General features: G+C 43.0%; 2 protein-coding genes and 1 long non-coding RNA gene across 4 annotated transcripts in view; 1 reads left to right on the top strand and 2 right to left on the bottom strand.

Moving 5' to 3' along the window:
• LOC129844743 (YY1-associated factor 2-like) overlaps positions 1-9,612 on the bottom strand; it is a 32,871-nt gene extending 23,259 nt beyond the window's left edge. Inside the window, exons 1-2 of one of the 2 annotated variants that reach the window (XM_055912825.1) lie at positions 9,461-9,612; positions 8,913-9,038 (exon numbers count right to left, since the gene is read on the bottom strand). In XM_055912825.1, the coding sequence (XP_055768800.1) occupies positions 8,913-9,038; positions 9,461-9,486 (152 nt within the window). In that variant the 5' untranslated portion in view covers positions 9,487-9,612. The remainder of the gene's footprint in view (positions 1-8,912; positions 9,039-9,460) is intronic. The other variant, XM_055912826.1, reaches the window with a different exon arrangement.
• A 972-nt stretch (positions 9,613-10,584) lies between these two features.
• On the bottom strand, positions 10,585-13,929 carry LOC129844742 (zinc finger CCHC-type and RNA-binding motif-containing protein 1-like). The gene is made up of 8 exons (XM_055912824.1): positions 13,763-13,929; positions 13,498-13,611; positions 13,156-13,184; positions 12,794-12,905; positions 12,595-12,702; positions 12,370-12,479; positions 12,068-12,140; positions 10,585-11,293 (listed from the first exon to the last, which is right to left on the bottom strand). Exons 2-8 carry the CDS (start codon positions 13,579-13,581, stop codon positions 11,144-11,146), a joined length of 666 nt encoding a protein of 221 aa, XP_055768799.1. The 5' UTR covers positions 13,582-13,611; positions 13,763-13,929; the 3' UTR covers positions 10,585-11,143.
• LOC129844744 (uncharacterized) lies at positions 13,900-17,479 on the top strand. Its single transcript, XR_008757997.1, has 4 exons — positions 13,900-14,006; positions 14,585-14,655; positions 15,185-15,249; positions 17,393-17,479. It is a non-coding gene; the product is annotated as an uncharacterized LOC129844744 (long non-coding RNA).
• The last annotated feature ends 871 nt before the right edge of the window (positions 17,480-18,350 follow it).

The raw sequence follows: 18,350 nt of genomic DNA, 5'->3' as shown, positions 1-18,350 counted from the left end.
TCATCTGGGAGTAAAGTTAGGCCTGTTTGACACAGATACGGGTAACTTTTGACCTATGTAATTTATTTCATATTAAAACCAGATTACAAATGACAGTGACCATGCAATGATCTCACATAGGGTCTACATTATTGTTCAAGCTAAAATTAGTGACCACAAAATAATCTTTGAGATATATATAATATCTCAAGCTAAATAAAGCCAGAGGAAAATAGAAAGGTCATATTAATATCCTCCATAATCCATGTCCTACATTAGACTTAGTACACCAGCTGTCTGGCTCTTTCCCCCACTGGAAGAGCCCTCCCTCCCTCCCTAGAAGAGACAGCCAACCCCCTGGAGTGTGCTGTGTGTGGACGGGCGGGTGACGCAGGTCGAGTCATGTTGCTATTGGCCCTTCATTAACTACCGCGACCTCCTTTGTTGGCCATCTTGCTAGCATCACCTCTGGTAGGAGCTGTGTTGTTGTTGCTGTAGAGGGCAGAGGGTTAGCGCTTGGCCTTGATGAAGTAGACTGTCTCTGAGAGGAGAGGAAAGGAAGAGAGGAAAGAGATGAGAGGAAAGGAAGAGGGAGGGAGGACAGCACTGAGATCTTTTCCTGTCTCTCTTGAGAATACATCTCACTGAATGATGGTCTACCGCTTGTCTGCCGTTCGTTCGCTGACAGCACAGTGTTTTTTGAAGGATCACACGCCAGTAGGTGTCTGAGTGCCGGCATTTTCCTCCATTTCTACACGTAAAATCGGTTCGGCTGGCAAATTACGGTCGGCACTTTGTTCAGAGATGCTAAGTACCATCGGCTGGCAAACGTGAACTGTGTTGCTGCTCTGGGCAGATGGCAAGTGCTTGGCCCTGCTGGAGCAGAGGTCTCAGACTCGCTCAGCCCCTTGTCTTCTGTGTGTGGAGGGAATTTGATGTCTCTCCCTTTCTTCTCCCTCTGTTATCTTCCTGTGTGTGTGCAGTGGTGGTTGAGTTGTTTGTAATGGTGGTGACCCCCTGGCTGCTTTAAGAGTCCTGATGGAAATCTCTGTTCCACTGATGACATCACACTGATTAAGCCCTAGCATACTAATGAGCCTAGCTCTGGGTGTCTGGCAGCTGCTGTCGCAGCCTCATTTCAGAGACTAGACACACAGGGGCGCAGACACACACACACACACACACACACACACACACACACACACACACACACACACACACACACACACACACACACACACACACACACACACACACACGCAAACATACACACACACAAATGACATACACACAAATACACGTGCACAGACCCGTGTACACACAACATTCCAGTCACAGAGGCAATGGAGACAATTGGGTCTGCCTCCACACTGTTAGCTGGCTCATTTAAAACTGCTCTTTAAACCAGGATAATTGGTTTTGCATGAAGGAGAAGGATAATGTTCAACCTTTGGTAATAAAACCACACACACACAGAGAAAGAGAGAGACAGAGAGACAGAGAGACAGAGAGACAGAGAGACAGAGAGACAGAGAGAGAGAGAGAGAGAGAGAGAGAGAGAGAGAGAGAGAGAGAGAGAGAGAGAGAGAGAGAGAGAGAGAGAGAGAGAGAGAGAGAGAGAGAGAGAGAGAGAGAGAGAGAGAGAGAGAGATAGCTATTCTTGCATGGCTTTGTTTCTCTTGTTGTCCATGAAACCAAGATGTCACTCAGGGACAACACCAGGGTGGCAGCCATTTCCTGACTGTGACTCAATAACACTGACGTCATGGTGCCAGGCTCTGGTCAAAAGTAGTGGACTATATAGGGAATAGGGTACCATTTGGGATGTGGACACACTTACTCATTGAAGGGTTTTTCTTTATTTTTACTATTTTCTACATTGTAGAATAATAGTGAAGACATAAAAACTATGAAATAACACATAAGGAATCAGGTAGTAACCCAAAAACTGTTAAACAACTAAAAAAATATTTGATATTCTTCAAAGTAGCCACCCTTTGCCTTGATGACATCTTTGCACACTCTTGGCATTCTCTCAACCAGCTTCGTGAGGAATGCTTTTCCAACAGTCTTGAAGGACTTCCCACATGTGCCGAGCACTTGTTGGCTGCTTTTCCTTCACTCTGCAGTCGTACTCATCCCAAACCATCTCAATTGGGTAGAGGCCAGGTCATCTGATGCAGCACTGCATCACTCTCCTTCTTGGTCAAATAGGGTTATTGGGTTATTGTCCTGTTGAAAAACAAATGATAGTCCCACTAAGCGCAAACCAGATGGGATATCATATCGCTGCAGAATGCTCTAGTAGCCATGCTGGTTAAGTGTGCCTTGAATTCTAAATAAATCACAGACAGTGTCACCAGCAAAGCACCCCCACACCATCACACCTCTTCCTCCATGCTTCACGGTGGGAACCACACATGTGGAGATCATCCGTTCACCTATTCTGCGTCTCATAGAGACACAGCGGTTGGAACCAAAAATCAAAAAATTTCGACTCATCAGACCAAAATGACAGATTTCCACCAGTCTAATGTCCATCGCTCGTGTTTCTTGGCCCAAGCAACGCTCTTCTTATTATTGGTGTCCTTTAGTAGTGGTTTCTTTGCAGCAATTTGACCATGAAGACCTGATTCACGCAGTCTCCTCTGAACAGTTGATGTTGAGATGTGTCTGTTACTTGAACACTGTGAAGCATTTATTTGGGCTGCAATTTCTGAGGCTGGTAACTCTAATGAATTTATCCTCTGCAGCAGAGGTAACTCTGGGTCTTCCTTTCCTGTGGTGGTCCTAATTAGAGCCAGTTTCATCCTAGTGCTTGATGGTTTTTGTGACTGCACCTGAAGAAACTTTAAAAGTCCTTGAATTGTTCCGGATTGACTGACCTTCATGTCTTAAAGTAATGATGGACTGTCGTTTCTCTTTGCTTATTTGAACTGTTCTTGCCATAATATGGATTTGTTATTTTACCAAATAGGGCTATCTTCTGTATACCACCCCTACCTTGTCACAACACAACTAATTAAAAAACTCCCCGCAAACCTCCAATAACTAAACAAGTAGAGCAGTCATTTGAAAGAGAAAGACAATTTCAGAGAGACGTTGCAAAAGGCTAAATCCATTAAAGCCAAGAGAATGGCATTCATTGCCCTTGACAATCAACCGTTCTCTGTCGTGGATGATGTTGGCTTTTGCCGACTGGTCGAGCATCTTGAGCCCTGGTACACACTACCAAGTAGGCGCTATTTTTCAGATGTTGCCCTACCGGAGTTACACAGTATTGTTGAAATGCACATCTATGAGCTACTTGCTATGGGCGTCACTGTTATTAGCTTCACGACTGACATCTGCACCAGCGATGTCAACCAACATGAGCATGCTGATTGTGACAGCACAGTGGATCGACAAGGATTTCGTACCTAGGAAGGCTGTACATGCTCAAGAATGTGCTGGTTTTCATACCGCTGCTGCCATTTCAATGGCATTTGAGAACATGTTTGAATCATGAACACTCTCCTAGCGCCATTGGAACAACTGACTGGAGAAATAAGCTCATCAACTGGGTCTGCAGCAGACGTGATATCCTCTGTCACGGCATTGAAGCGCCTGCTCAACAAAACTGTCCACACAGACCGTGGGGTTAAACTTACAAAAGTACTTGAGGCTGTGAACAAGCGATTCTGTGGCATTCTCTCTGAGCCTACTTCCTGCCACCATGCTCGATGCTAGGTACAAGGACCGCTACTTTGATGCAGACAAGAAACAGGGTTTAAGGGAAATGTTACAGACACAGCTGGACAATATGGAAACGGACACAGTGACAGTGCGCACCGAGGAAGAGAAGCTACGGACAGACAGAGCTGAAACTTCACTGCTTGACATGGATGATGAAATCCTGGTTGAGACTGAACAAATGAACAACGAAACAGCACAGCCAGTAAGTGGAAGAAATAGGTTTTGATTATGTTTTACTGGTAATGGGGACATACTGTACGTAAATGGCAACAAAATAACTTTTTGGTCAGTCTGGTGTGTGTGTTTGTGTGTGTAACCTTTATTTAACTAGGCAAGTCAGTTAAGAACAAATTCTTATTTACAATGATGGCCAAACCCGGACAACGCTGGGTCCTATGGGACTCCCAATCACAGCCGATGTGATACTGCCTGGATTCGAACCAGGGACTGTAGTGACACCTCTTGTACTGAGATGCAGTGCCTTAGACCGCTGTGTCCATGTGTGTGTAAACTATGTAACTGTACTAGAATGCTTAAAAATCCACTTACATTTTAAATATTGGTTATCAGTATAATTTTCTGGGGCAAGGAAAATATTGGATATTGGTATCGGCCAAACATGTAATATCGGTGCATCCCTACATAAGATGGATGATGTCCCCCGGACCACTAGATCCTCTACCACCATGACATAAGATGGATGATGTCCCCCGGACCACTAGATCCTCTACCACCATGACATAAGATGGATGATGTCCCCCGGACCACTAGATCCTCTACCACCATGACATAAAATGGATGATGTCCCCTGGACCACTAGATCCTCTACCACCATGACATAAGATGGATGATGTCCCCTGGACCACTAGATCCTCTACCACCATGACATAAGATGGATGATGTCCCCTGGACCACTAGATCCTCTACCACCATGACATAAGATGGATGATGTCCCCTGGACCACTAGATCCTCTACCACCATGACATAAGATGGATGATGTCCCCTGGACCACTAGATCCTCTACCACCATGACATAAGATGGATGATGTCCCCCGGACCACTAGATCCTCTACCACCATGACATAAGATGGATGATGTCCCCTGGACCTGAAGATCCTCTACCCCCATGACATAAGATGGATGATGTCCCCTGGACCACTAGATCCTCTACCACCATGACATAAGATGGATGATGTCCCCCGGACCACTAGATCCTCTACCACCATGACATAAGATGGATGATGTCCCCTGGACCTGAAGATCCTGTACCACCATGACATAAGATGGATGATGTCCCCCAGACCACTAGATCCTCTACCACCATGACATAAGATGGATGATGTCCCCTGGACCTGAAGATCCTCTACCACCATGACATAAGATGGATGATGTCCCCTGGACCACTAGATCCTCTACCACCATAACATAAGATGGATGATGTCCCCTGGACGTGAAGATCCTCTACCACCATGACATAAGATGGATGATGTCCCCTGGACCTGAAGATCCTCTACCACCATAACATAAGATGGATGATGTCCCCCAGACCACTAGATCCTCTACCACCATGACATAAGATGGATGATGTCCCCTGGACCACTAGATCCTCTACCACCATGACATAAGATGGATGATGTCCCCCAGACCACTAGATCCTCTACCACCATGACATAAGATGGATGATGTCCCCTGGACCTGAAGATCCTCTACCACCATGACATAAGATGGATGATGTCCCCTGGACCACTAGATCCTCTACCACCATAACATAAGATGGATGATGTCCCCTGGACGTGAAGATCCTCTACCACCATGACATAAGATGGATGATGTCCCCTGGACCTGAAGATCCTCTACCACCATAACATAAGATGGATGATGTCCCCCAGACCACTAGATCCTCTACCACCATGACATAAGATGGATGATGTCCCCTGGACCACTAGATCCTCTACCACCATGACATAAGATGGATGATGTCCCCCAGACCACTAGATCCTCTACCACCATGACATAAGATGGATGATGTCCCCCAGACCACTAGATCCTCTACCACCATAACATAAGATGGATGATGTCCCCCAGACCACTAGATCCTCTACCACCATGACATAAGATGGATGATGTCCCCTGGACCACTAGATCCTCTACCACCATGACATAAGATGGATGATGTCCCCCAGACCACTAGATCCTCTACCACCATGACATAAGATGGATGATGTCCCCCGGACCACTAGATCCTCTACCACCATGACATAAGATGGATGATGTCCCCCGGACCACTAGATCCTCTACCACCATGACATAAGATGGATGAGGTCCCCTGGACCACTAGATCCTCTACCACCATGACATAAGATGGATGATGTCCCCTGGACCACTAGATCCTCTACCACCATGACATAAGATGGATGATGTCCCCTGGACCACTAGATCCTCTACCACCATGACATAAGATGGATGATGTCCCCTGGACCACTAGATCCTCTACCACCATGACATAAGATGGATGATGTCCCCTGGACCACTAGATCCTCTACCACCATGACATAAGATGGATGATGTCCCCTGGACCACTAGATCCTCTACCACCATGACATAAGATGGATGATGTCCCCTGGACCACTAGATCCTCTACCACCATGACATAAGATGGATGATGTCCCCTGGACGTGAGGATCCTCTACCACCATGACATAAGATGGATGATGTCCCCTGGACCTGAAGATCTTCTATCACCATGACATAAGATGGATGATGTCCCCCGGACCACTAGATCCTCTACCACCATGACATAAGATGGATGATGTCCCCCAGACCACTAGATCCTCTACCACCATGACATAAGATGGATGATGTCCCCTGGACCACTAGATCCTCTACCACCATGACATAAGATGGATGATGTCCCCTGGACCACTAGATCCTCTACCACCATGACATAAGATGGATGATGTCCCCTGGACCACTAGATCCTCTACCACCATGACATAAGATGGATGATGTCCCCTGGACCACTAGATCCTCTACCACCATGACATAAGATGGATGATGTCCCCCGGACCACTAGATCCTCTACCCCCATGACATAAGATGGATGATGTCCCCCGGACCACTAGATCCTCTACCACCATGACATAAGATGGATGATGTCCCCCGGACCACTAGATCCTCTACCACCATGACATAAGATGGATGATGTCCCCTGGACCTGAAGATCCTCTACCACCATGACATAAGATGGATGATGTCCCCCGGACCTGAAGATCCTCTACCACCATGACATAAGATGGATGATGTCCCCTGGACCACTAGATCCTCTACCACCATGACATAAGATGGATGATGTCCCCCGGACCTGAAGATCCTCTACCACCATGACATAAGATGGATGATGTCCCCTGGACCTGAAGATCCTCTACCACCATGACATAAGATGGATGATGTCCCCTGGACCTGAAGATCCTCTACCACCATGACATAAGATGGATGACGAGAGCCGTGATGATTAAATACCAACCTGCATCCTGCCCTCCACTCCCCCTTCCCTTTTCCACTGAGTTCATCAACACCGCCAGCCTTGTCAAAGCGTGTGTGTGTGTGTCTGCAGTGTGTGGGTGCGCGTCTTAAAAAAAAAAAAAAAAACTATATTTAACTAGGCAAGTCAGTTAAGAACAAATTCTTATTTTCAATGATGGCCTAGTGGGTTAACTGCCTTGTTCAGGGGCAGAACAACAGATTTGTACCTTGTCAGCTCGGGGATTCGATCTTGCAACCTTTCGGTTACTAGTCCAACGCTCTAACCACTACGCTACCTGCCACCCCAGTGTGTGAGTGTCTGCAGTTTGTGTGTGTGTGTGTGTGTGTGTGTGTGTGTGTGTGTGTGTGTGTGTGTGTGTGTGTGTGTGTGTGTGTGTGTGTGTGTGTGTGTCTGCAGTTTGTGTGTGTGTGTGTGCAGTGTGTGTGTGTGTGTGCAGTGTGTGTGTGTGTGTGTGTGTGTGTGTGTGTGTGTGTGTGTGTGTGTGTGTGTGTGTGTGTGTGTGTGTGTGTGTGTGTGTGTGTGTGTGTGTGTGTTGCTCTAGAAGACTAATGTTCTCTCTCTCTCCACTCAGATGAGGTGTTAAGGTCATTTTGACCCCAGACAGGATGTGATCATATCAACCTGCTCCAGTTCATGACCATCTACGTCTCTTATGCTCACAGTTCTGGGGATTGGAATAACAAGGATGGAACATCTCAGGTTTTGTGTCTGAAACCCATGAGAGTGTAATGTGGGTGGCGTCCCAAATGGCACCCTATTCCATGTAGTGCACTACATTTAAAACAGGGCCCTGGTCTAAACTAGTGCACTACATAGGGAATAGAGTGCCATTTGGGACATCCCCACATTACACTCTCAGTTTTCAAAGGAAGCTATGAATCAGAGTGAAACTAGAACTACCTGTAACCTTTTTTCAATTAACACATCGGACCTGGCTCCACATCCTTCTTCAAACAACGATGACACGTGATTACACAGCATTTTTCATAGATTGGTTTCAAGGCAAGGTTAGCCTAGTTTCAGGGGAAGGACTCCGTAGCCTACTGTGACTTGAATTGTATTGTATTTATTTCATCTTTATTTATTCAGGTAGTCTCATTGAGATAACATCTCTTTCAAGAGAGACCTGGTAACTACTCTATAATGATTGCATAATAGCTGGTCATGTCACGTCACCTCTCTATTGTAGATAAAGACATACACTTATTATTGCCGATTGTCGTCAGAATTGGCCTACATAGAGTTAGTATCAACTAGGCCAAATTCATTTAAAACATGCTTTTGCATTGTGCTTGACCATGCGTACAAATAGAGGTTGTTTTTCTAACTACAGTAGATTATAGTGATTACCATGTTTTTTAAGGATACTCCCTGTGTTCTTAGATGCACTCCATTTCATAATCAGCATCCATGCTGTTCCATGGAACACAATACAAATGAGGTTACTAGAAAATCGCACACTGTACAGCTGATCAGCAGGCTACTGCAGCATAAAAGACATCCAGATTTCTCATGTTTACATGCACCATTTCATAAACTAAAATTAATGGACACAACCTGATAAAACAATACTTACAAATACGCGTGTAGACTATCCATTTGCACGAACATAATAGTATTTATCATCGAGCAAAATTAATCGTATCCACTTACCGTGTTGACGTCCCTTTCCTTACATCGCACATCATGCACTTGAAAGCCTCCGCGGTGTTCTTGTATGTGCAAACGCTACAGTCCCAATTTCCCTCTTCCGCCGAAGGCTTTGGTTGACGCTTCGGCCTTCGAACAAAACAAAAAGCACATAAAGCACATCAGTTTCACATCCCCCGTTCAGGGTGCTGAGTGTGCATCATGTGTAGGCTATATGCTCGCGTTGTCAAACATCTGGGAAGATGATCCATTCAGTGTTACGAAATTGTTCTGTTTTACGAGCTCGCGCTATGATTTGACACTGCAATAAAACAGACAGTCCGCCATGGTTGCTACACCGCGGCTACCACACACACACACACACACACACACACACACACACACACACACACACACACACACACACACACACACACACTCTCTCTCTCTCTCTCTCTCTCTCTCTCACTCACACACACACACACACACAGAGAGGAGTGTTTCAATTATGTGTCATGGTGTCCACTTCCAAGCATCAATGTCACCAGCGCAAAGAATGAGTCAGTCATTACCTGGTTGGACTCTTCTTGTCTCCCATGCCGCCAAAAGTTTGTTTGCGGATGTTGAAATAAGGACAGTCCCTACGTATTCTTTATGAAAGCAATACGCGAGGAGGTATCGCACGGCTCCCAGCTGTCGTGGAAACTCCAGTTGGAGGATGGTCACATGACGCGGTTTGTCCAATCACATTTGAAGCCATTTCCTGAGGATATAGCGCAGACAGGAACAGACATTCCTGATTCGAATTGATACATTTGTAATAACACTCGTCTTTGTTACACATACGCTAATGTAACAGTAATTATGTATTATTAGGGTCTAATGAGGTGTCATTTGACATTTTATTATAAACTTCTTGAGATTGTTCATTGTCTTCGACGGGTGAATTCCCAATCATTGCGGGGGTGGAGAAAATGAGATTCCATCCTTTTGATTTATGATGATCTGACATTTAGCGCAATAGACAGACATAGTGAAAATTACATTAACATTATTGCATAGTTGAATGTTAAGCCCTATTCATGTTTCCTACTGTGATGGAGAGGCTACAGATTATATACATAGTTAATAACAGGGGATAGAAAAATGCATGACAGAACTGAAGTGAATTATGCATTTCACCTTGTATTTAGTTGTCAAACATTTCTAAACCATAAATCTGTATAACTTCAGTGGCTCTCCTCCCATCCCATCTCATTGCTTTAAAAGGTAGCTCTTGAAGATGACCTGCCTAACAGACAGACGTGGCCTTGCAGGTATAAATCAGAATGTGCCAGGGCTGAGCTGCAGCCTGTACCACCTGGCTTCCTGTCAGGACAGTCCATCACATGGAGCTCTTGCTCTCTGATAGGGAACACATCGTATGTGAGAGGTGCACACTGCGCTCATCAGGACAACATCCACCTTACTGTACTGTCAACAGCTGTTGGAGGGGAAGAGTAGCCCCCACAGAATGGAAGATTAATATTGAAATACAGGAAGGAATATTGCCTTGCTATTGACCATGGAATATGGTGAGAAGACTGGTGCACACATTAAGGCAACACTACAGTACACACACCTTACTGCACCTTGTCTCTGGTTAGCAGCTGGTGAACGGGGAGTTGTGATCCATATTGAAATACAGGAAGGAATGTTCATGACTTGAATGTTCTTTATTCCTATTTATCAGCAAAAGTGTGGTTCATTATTGTGAAAAACCACATGCTATCTGTGGTGTTCTACTCTTTCACTGATGTTTCAATACCGCTTTCAAATAAATTGCGCATTCACCTAAAGATGGGGAAGGCTATCTTGAAACAGAATAGTTGTATTTCCCCTAATATTGACATACATAGGAAGGGTTAAAAAAAGATAGTAAACCAACTATGGTATATTTACACAGCTGTTGAAAAGAAAAGAGCAGAAACACAGTTAATCTCCATTCACATGGTCCCAATGCCTACGAAGAACAGTGGCTGAATCCTCATTATAAAGGACACTAAGGATCAGAACATACACTGATACAGAAACAGTTGAGGACTTCAACTAAACAATGGTACACTGTAACCCTTTTCATCACACACATGCTTCATCTTTCCTCAGGTCGATGCTGCCCTTGCAGATCTTGACAAACAGAATGTCCTCCATTCATTTTCAAATATTTGCTACTCAAATTTGCTACTCAAAGTCTGAATTATATCTGTGAAATCCCCTCAGTCGCTCAGTTCTTCCTCGTCACTGAAGTAGACACTCTTTTTGATCCTGGGTTTCTTGGAGTCGTCTGATGTGGAAGCCTGACCGGCCTCCTCAGCCAAGAAGGCCGTCTGCTTTCGCCTATGCTGCTCCTCCTCAAGTCGTGCTTGCTGTGGAACACATGAACCCACGTGTGATTTTAAAAGAAGGGTCAGATAAGCCTCCAGTATTTATGCTGCAGTAGTTTGTGTCGGGGGGCTAGGGCCAGTTGGTTATATCTGGAGTACTTCTCCGGTCTTATCCAGTGTCCTGTGTGAATTTAAGTATGCTCTCTCTAATTCTCTCCTTCTCTCTTTCTTTCTCTCTCTCTCTCGGAGGACCTGAGCCCTAGGACCATACGTCAGGACTACCGGGCATGATGACTCCTTGCTGTCCCCAGTCCACCTGGCCTTGCTGCTGTCCCAGTTTCAACTGTTCTGCCTGCGGTTATGGAACCCCTACCTGTCCCAGACCTTCTGTTTTCAACTCTTAATTATCAGCTATGAAAAGCCAACTGACATTTATTCCTGATTATTATTTGACCATGCTTGTCATTTATGAACATTTTGAAAATCTTGGCCATGTTCTGTTATAATCTCCACCCGGCACAGCCAGAAGAGGACTGGCCACCCCTCATAGCCTGGTTCCTCTCTAGGTTTCTTCCTAGGTTTTGGCCTTTCTAGGGAGTTTTTCCTAGCCACCGTGCTTCTACACCTGCATTGCTTGCTGTTTGTGGTTTTAGGCTGGGTTTCTGTACAGCACTTCGAGATATTAGCTAATGTACGAAGGGCTATATAAAATAAACTTGATTGATTGATAAGGACAAATACCAAGTAAATAGAGGGTTTCAAGTAATACAATAGCCTACTAACTTCCCCCAACTTGAAGTACATTTGTGCACTTACCTGGAAAGCTATGGCTTGACTTAAGCTGTCAAGAGCAGGGTCCTCTCCCTCTTCCTCACTTTCCTCCTCTTCTCTGTAAACGACAGAGGAAAAAGTAGAAAAGTCATAGAAACAAAACACACACAGAGGACTTCACAAACAATGAGAAATATGACATCACAATCAAACAAAGAATCTCTGAACTAAAGTCCATCTGAAATAGAACAGTCACTGTTAATATCAAGGACACGCTGCTGTTGACCGTGATCATAGCCGTTTGCAAACACGGGAGAGTGGCATCAATGTCCTGATAAGATACTTACACTTCATCAGGCTCTTCAACCTTTTTCTTCTTCTTCTTTTCTTTCTTCTTCGGGGGTTCTCGTTCACCAAGCAAGTTTTTTGGGCATGCATAGCTTAAGTGCCCTGTATCCTAGGAAGTGAAAAGGACAGAAATATTGTATAAATAGCGCTAACATCCGGCTACACATTCCGGATAGATGAAGAGGGAAATGGAGATGGCTTATCTAGGCAGAGTATCAACTTACCCCACATTCATAACATTTGGACTTGTCTGTGTAGTTTCGCCTCCTGATAAATTCAGTTGCTCGCCCGTTGTCGATTGCAATGCTCGCTTTCACTGTTCTTCCAAACAACTGCGGGGCGAAAAAGAGGGGGACTTTAACGCAAAAACAACACATCAGATATGTGACTTTTTATGAAAACAGGGAGAGGAAAAATGCCCACCTGTTTATTGTTGAGCGATCTAAAGCAGCTCTGTGCAGACTCTTTGTCCAGGAAGAGCACAAAAGCCACACCTTTACTTTTGCGTGTTTCTTTATCTTTGACTATTGTCACCCTGAAAGCATGAGACCATCATTAGCTTCTCTGATCACCACAATACCAACATAGTGCTATAGATTTTTTGTTATTCACTGTGTATTTATTCATCGTGTCACTATTTAAAAAAACATCTTGATCTTTAACTCTGCATTATTGGAAACAGACCCGTAACTAGGAAGTTCACTGTTAGTTTACGAAGCATGTGACCATTTTTTGGTTTGTATTTGAGCTTTGTATAGCTCATTATTTTGATACCAGTAACTTACTTCACAACTTTTCCATATTTGGTGAAAAGCTGAAATGAAAAGATCCAAGACATTATTTGAAGTAATTTTTCCAAACGGCATAAACAGCAGGATCATGAACTTGTGAAATAGTGGTAGGGAGGGGTTAAGTAGTTCTATCCCATTACTCTACATATGAAGACATTACAGCAGTGGTTAGAGTGTTGGACCAGTAACCGAAAGGTTGCAAGCTCGAATCCCCGAGCTGACAAGGTAAAAATCTGTAGTTCTGCCCCTGAACAAGTTAACCCACTGTTCCTAGGCTGTCATTGAAAATAAGAATTTGTTCTTAACTGACTAGTTAAATAAAGGTTTATTTTTTACCTTGTGTAGATCACTGTTGGTTAGAGAGAAGGGCAGGTTGGACACATAGACTGTGCTTCTACTGGGAGCCAAACCACCACTCATCTTGACTTCACCATCTGAGTGAGACAGACACTGAAAACAGATTCATGGTGATGGTTATTCAGATTGAAGCTAGTTAGTTATCTATTTCATTGAGCGATATGCAAGCTAGCCGTGATGCTAGCTCGAATCAGATGTGTATTACATGGAAATACACATTCAAGTAATCGAATAAATCCCTTACCTAGAGAGACAACATTGGTGATTTATAGTTATTGAGTAGTGTGGGCAAAAAAATAGGTAAATATGTTGCTTTCTATTAGTTATTCAATCTCAGTAACATGTATTTGCTATCTAGCTGCCAAAAACAAACGAGAACTGTTCATCGTCACAGGAATATGACGTTTCAAGAGACAGACTTTTTGTCAATCCAATCAAAATTCAGTGTGTACATGCGCCAACCGGAAGAAGGTGAAAAGTAGGCAATGGTGAGCTTGTTTTCATATCTTTTGTGAAGACGACTTTATTTTCTCCAATGTGCGTATCTACACGTTTGTGTTAGTAAATATGTATTTGTTCTAAATACTGTTTTCGTTTTGAGCGAATTAACTCAGCATGGACTGTGGACTAGCTTGAGCATGTAGCTAGCTAACGTAAGCATACGTAGCTAGCAGTTAAATCTACACAACCTGCGAAATATATATATTAGAACAACGTTATGTGCTAAATACGGTAGCTAATTAGCAAGCCAGTAGAAAGAGGTGTTTTCATATCACTAATCTCAGTGGTTGAAGTTTTGTTTGAAAGAAGAGTAGCCGTAGTTAGCTACTAGCTAGAGTTGGTGCGGCTTTCTAACGCTGAGCCTCAGAGGGACGCGGGCTAACATTCTGCCAGTACTTCTGGATCAGAGCTAGCTATTAACTTAGCTACAGTAGTTTCCATACTATCACACATACTGATTTGACATATTCCTATGCTTGGGATTTCCTAACCTACATTGTTAAAAGCTAATGTGCACACATGCAGTATTGGCAAACTAATACGTAACATCTTCTCTTTTCCCCAGTTAGTATTGACTGTCTCTATTGGCATTATCCAGTCCCAATACTACTACATAGACTTGTCCAGACAAAACAAGTAAGTGGAAAATATCTTGCTTTCTCCCAAAAAGGTTTCCAGTTATGCGTACTAAACAATTCCACCAAGTCCACATGTAGGAATATTCAGGAACACCTACCACAACTGTGATTGTCATTAACTGTGTAAACCTCGGGTGGGTATAATTTGTGGAACGTTCCAACAGGAATCTGTGTCAAAAACTTCGTAAATAACAAGGTTTCCAACAAACAACGCATACAAAGTTGTATAGTGGCAGAATAAGATACCGGGTAGGGGGTGGGCTATTTCATTAAGTTTTTCAGTCACCATGTTTATTCTGAAAAATATATGTCCTCAGTCTGGTAGCTTATGGACAAACATTAAGAATAAGCTATGTGGTGAGTTGATGCTTTTTCGGCAGCAAGTTAGCTAGGTGAATTGATCATGCTACTTTGTATACGTTGTTTGTTGGCATCCGTGTACTTTACAAAGTTTTTGGAACAGATCCCTGTTGGAACGTAACACAAATTATACCCACCCTAAACCTCCCCTGCTGTCTACTTTGCAGTGGCTTACAGGAGAGACCGAAACATAAGGGATGTCTATGACGAACGCTTCCTATCAGACAGACCGGTGAGTGTTTCTGTCTGTGGAAAATGTTGTTCGGTTTATATATTTATAATTGTACTAATTTACTTTCTATTATAATACTTAACAGAACCTAGCTGAGGAACGCTCAACTCCGTTCTCTTATATCGAGGTGGAGGTGAGTATTGGTAACTGGTCGCATGATTTGCTAGCAACAACATTGTCTCGCCGTCAGTCCATACTTGTGAATATTTCTGAAAAAACTTACCGTTCCTTCTGTGTGGGGTGCTGAAATTCATACTTTTAATAAAAATACAACCAGTGTCTTTTTCCTCATTTGGGTTCTAGTGGCCTTGACGTACTACGTCAGTTGAGATTCAATTGGGACAAAAGTTGATCAACAAAAAGGAGGAAAAAGTTAGTGGTTTTATTCAATAAACGTTTTTATTAAAAGTATGAACTTCAGCACCTGCAGTTGTACAGGTAAGTATCAACTGATGGTGACTCAATGTCGTTGCTAGCAAATCATGCGACTAGTTATCAATACTCAACTCCGCCTTGATATTATAGGTCAACCATTATGATTTTTCAACGCCGATACCGATTATTGGAGGACCAAAAAAAGCCGATGCCGATTTTTGTAAATATTTATAATAATGACAATTACAACAATACTGAATGAACAATGAACCCTAATATAATTAATATAATGCATAACATCTATTTAGTCTCAAATAAATAATGAAACATGTCAATTTGGTTTAAATAATGCAAAAACAAAGTGTTGGATAAGAAAGTAAAAGTGCAATATGTGCTCAGAACATGAGAACATATGAAAGCTGGTGGTTCAATATTCCCAGTTAAGAAGTTTTAGGTTGTAGTTATTATAGGAATGATGACTTTCTCTATAGCATTTGTATTTCATATACCTTTGACTATTGGATGTTCTTATAGGTACTTTAGTATTGCCAGCCTAATCTCGGGAGTTGATAGGCTTGAAGTCATAAACAGCGCTGTGCTTCGAGCATTGTTAACAGCTGCTCGCAAACGCAGGAAAGTGCTGTTTGAATGAATGCTTACGAGCCTGCTGCTGCCTACCACTGCTCTGTCAGACTGCTCTATCAAATATCAAATCATAGACTTAATTATAATAAACACACAAATTTGGTCATTAATATGGTCAAATCCAGAAACGATCATTTCGAAAACAAAACGATACCGAACCATTTACGTATTTTGTCGAACTGGTGGCAACCCTAAGTCTAACCCTAAATATTGCTGTTACATTGCACAACCTTCAATGTTGTGTCATAATTATGTAAAATTCTGGCAAATTAATTAGTCTTTGTTGGGAAGAAACACAGTTCGCAACGAACCAGTTCGCAACGAACCAGGCGGCACTTAAAGCAAGAGAAGTGACACAATTTCCCTAGTTCATATTGCCTGCTAACATACATTTATTTTAACTAAATATGCAGGTTTAAAAATATATACTTCTGTGTATTGAGTTTAAGAAAGGCATTGATGTTTATGGTTAGGTACATTTGTTCAACGAATGTGCTTTTTTTCGCGAATGCGCTTTTGTTAAATCATCACCTGTTTGGCAAAGTTGAAGTAGGCTGTGATTCGATGATAAATTATAACAGGCACTGCGTTATTTATATGCAACGCAGAACATGCTAATTAACCTAGTAATATCATCAACCATGTGTAGTTAACTGGTGATTATGTAAAGATTGATTGTTTTTTTATAAGATAAGTTTAATGCTAGCTAGCAACTTACCTTGGCTCCTTGCAGCCACAAGGTCCTTTTGACGCTGCACTCGTGTAACAGGTGGTCAGCCTGCCACCCAGTTTCCTCATGGATTGCAGTGTAATCAGCCATAATCGGTGTCCAAAAAGGCAGATGACCAATTGTTATGAAAACTTGAAATCGGCCCTAATTAATCGGCCTTTACTTGATATAAGAGAAAAGAGTTGAGCGTTCCTGAGCTCCACAGAACAACTGCCTTGTTTCCATCCGGAAAATCACATGAATTCTATGATTCACTGAGAATTACTATTACATGATTTTTCTCAAATAAACCTTTTCATCTAGAAATAAAAATAATAAATAGCTTTCTAGAGGACATAATCCTAATCTTGTTTCCCTTTCTCTTCTTTCACAACAAAATGTAATTAATTGTAGGCCCCATATCCCAGATCAGCTGGAGCAGGGCCTGTAGAGAGGAGGCCGGCTGGTTTCGGAAGGCCAGACGAGGAGTACAATCGAGGGTTTGAGTACGACGGGCCTCGCTTTTATCCAAATGGAGGCCCTCGAGGTTACCATGGCGAGGATCAAAGAGGCTACCATGGCGACAGCCTTCATTTTCCTAACGAGCGCAGAGGTATCCCACCTTCCCGGAGAGTAAGTGGCTTGTTGTCAGACAATGAATAAACCATTATTGTATACGCACAATTTAAGCCTCATGCCAAGGAAGCATAATATCTGCCCATCAATCTACTGTACATGCTGGGTTTACAAGCACAAAAGAATGTGCCCCATATCGATTGCATTAGTAGGATTAGAGAAGCTGCAAGAAATGTTTCTCTGACAGAGTAGAATGTGAACACCACAATGGAAGTGCTTCTACATCTTCATTGCTTTGGGGTTTTAGGCTGGGTTTCTGTATAAGCACTTTGTGACATCTGCTGATGTAAAAACGGCTGTATAAATGCATTTGATTGAAGTCCTGAATTTAGGTCAGAGTACAGTCAATGCTAAAGTTATAGGGTATATGATTATAGTACAGCTAGAAATCCATTATATACACCGCCAACTGTATGAGGAGTTTATTTCAACCTCTGACCCCACTTGGTGTTCAGATAAAGAATTACATGTTGTGTAGAAGATGCTCTGTCAATCACTTTCATTTGTGCATGGACCCCAGGAAGAGTAGCTGTGGACCCCAGGAACAGTAGCTGCTGCTTTTGCAACCGCTAATGGGAATCGTAACAAAATACAGAGGATTGGAGAATAATATATTTTTTAAATACTGTCTAATCAACAGCAGTATCATTGTGTGTTTCTCAGGATGGGATACCTGTAGGTACAGTTGAAGTCGGAAGTTTACAAACACTTAGGTTGGAGTCATTAAAACATGTTT

This window comes from Salvelinus fontinalis, unplaced genomic scaffold (genome assembly GCF_029448725.1).
Source record: "Salvelinus fontinalis isolate EN_2023a unplaced genomic scaffold, ASM2944872v1 scaffold_0219, whole genome shotgun sequence".
In the NCBI taxonomy this organism is placed as follows: Eukaryota; Metazoa; Chordata; class Actinopteri; order Salmoniformes; family Salmonidae; genus Salvelinus; species Salvelinus fontinalis.
The sequence above is the reverse complement of the archived record's forward strand: the minus strand, read 5'-3'. Positions and strand labels throughout refer to the sequence as shown.

Bases quoted from the DNA above. Each gene is read 5' to 3' on its own strand.
- LOC129844742 (XM_055912824.1), bottom strand. From the start codon at position 13,581: ATGAGTGGTGGTTTGGCTCCCAGTAGAAGCACAGTCTATGTGTCCAAC. The intron at 12,906-13,155 runs GTAAGTTACTGG...TCATGCTTTCAG, and splicing joins AAATATGGAAAAGTTGTGAA to GGTGACAATAGTCAAAGATA. The intron at 12,141-12,369 runs GTAAGTATCTTA...TGTCGTTTACAG, and splicing joins GTTGAAGAGCCTGATGAAGT to AGAAGAGGAGGAAAGTGAGG.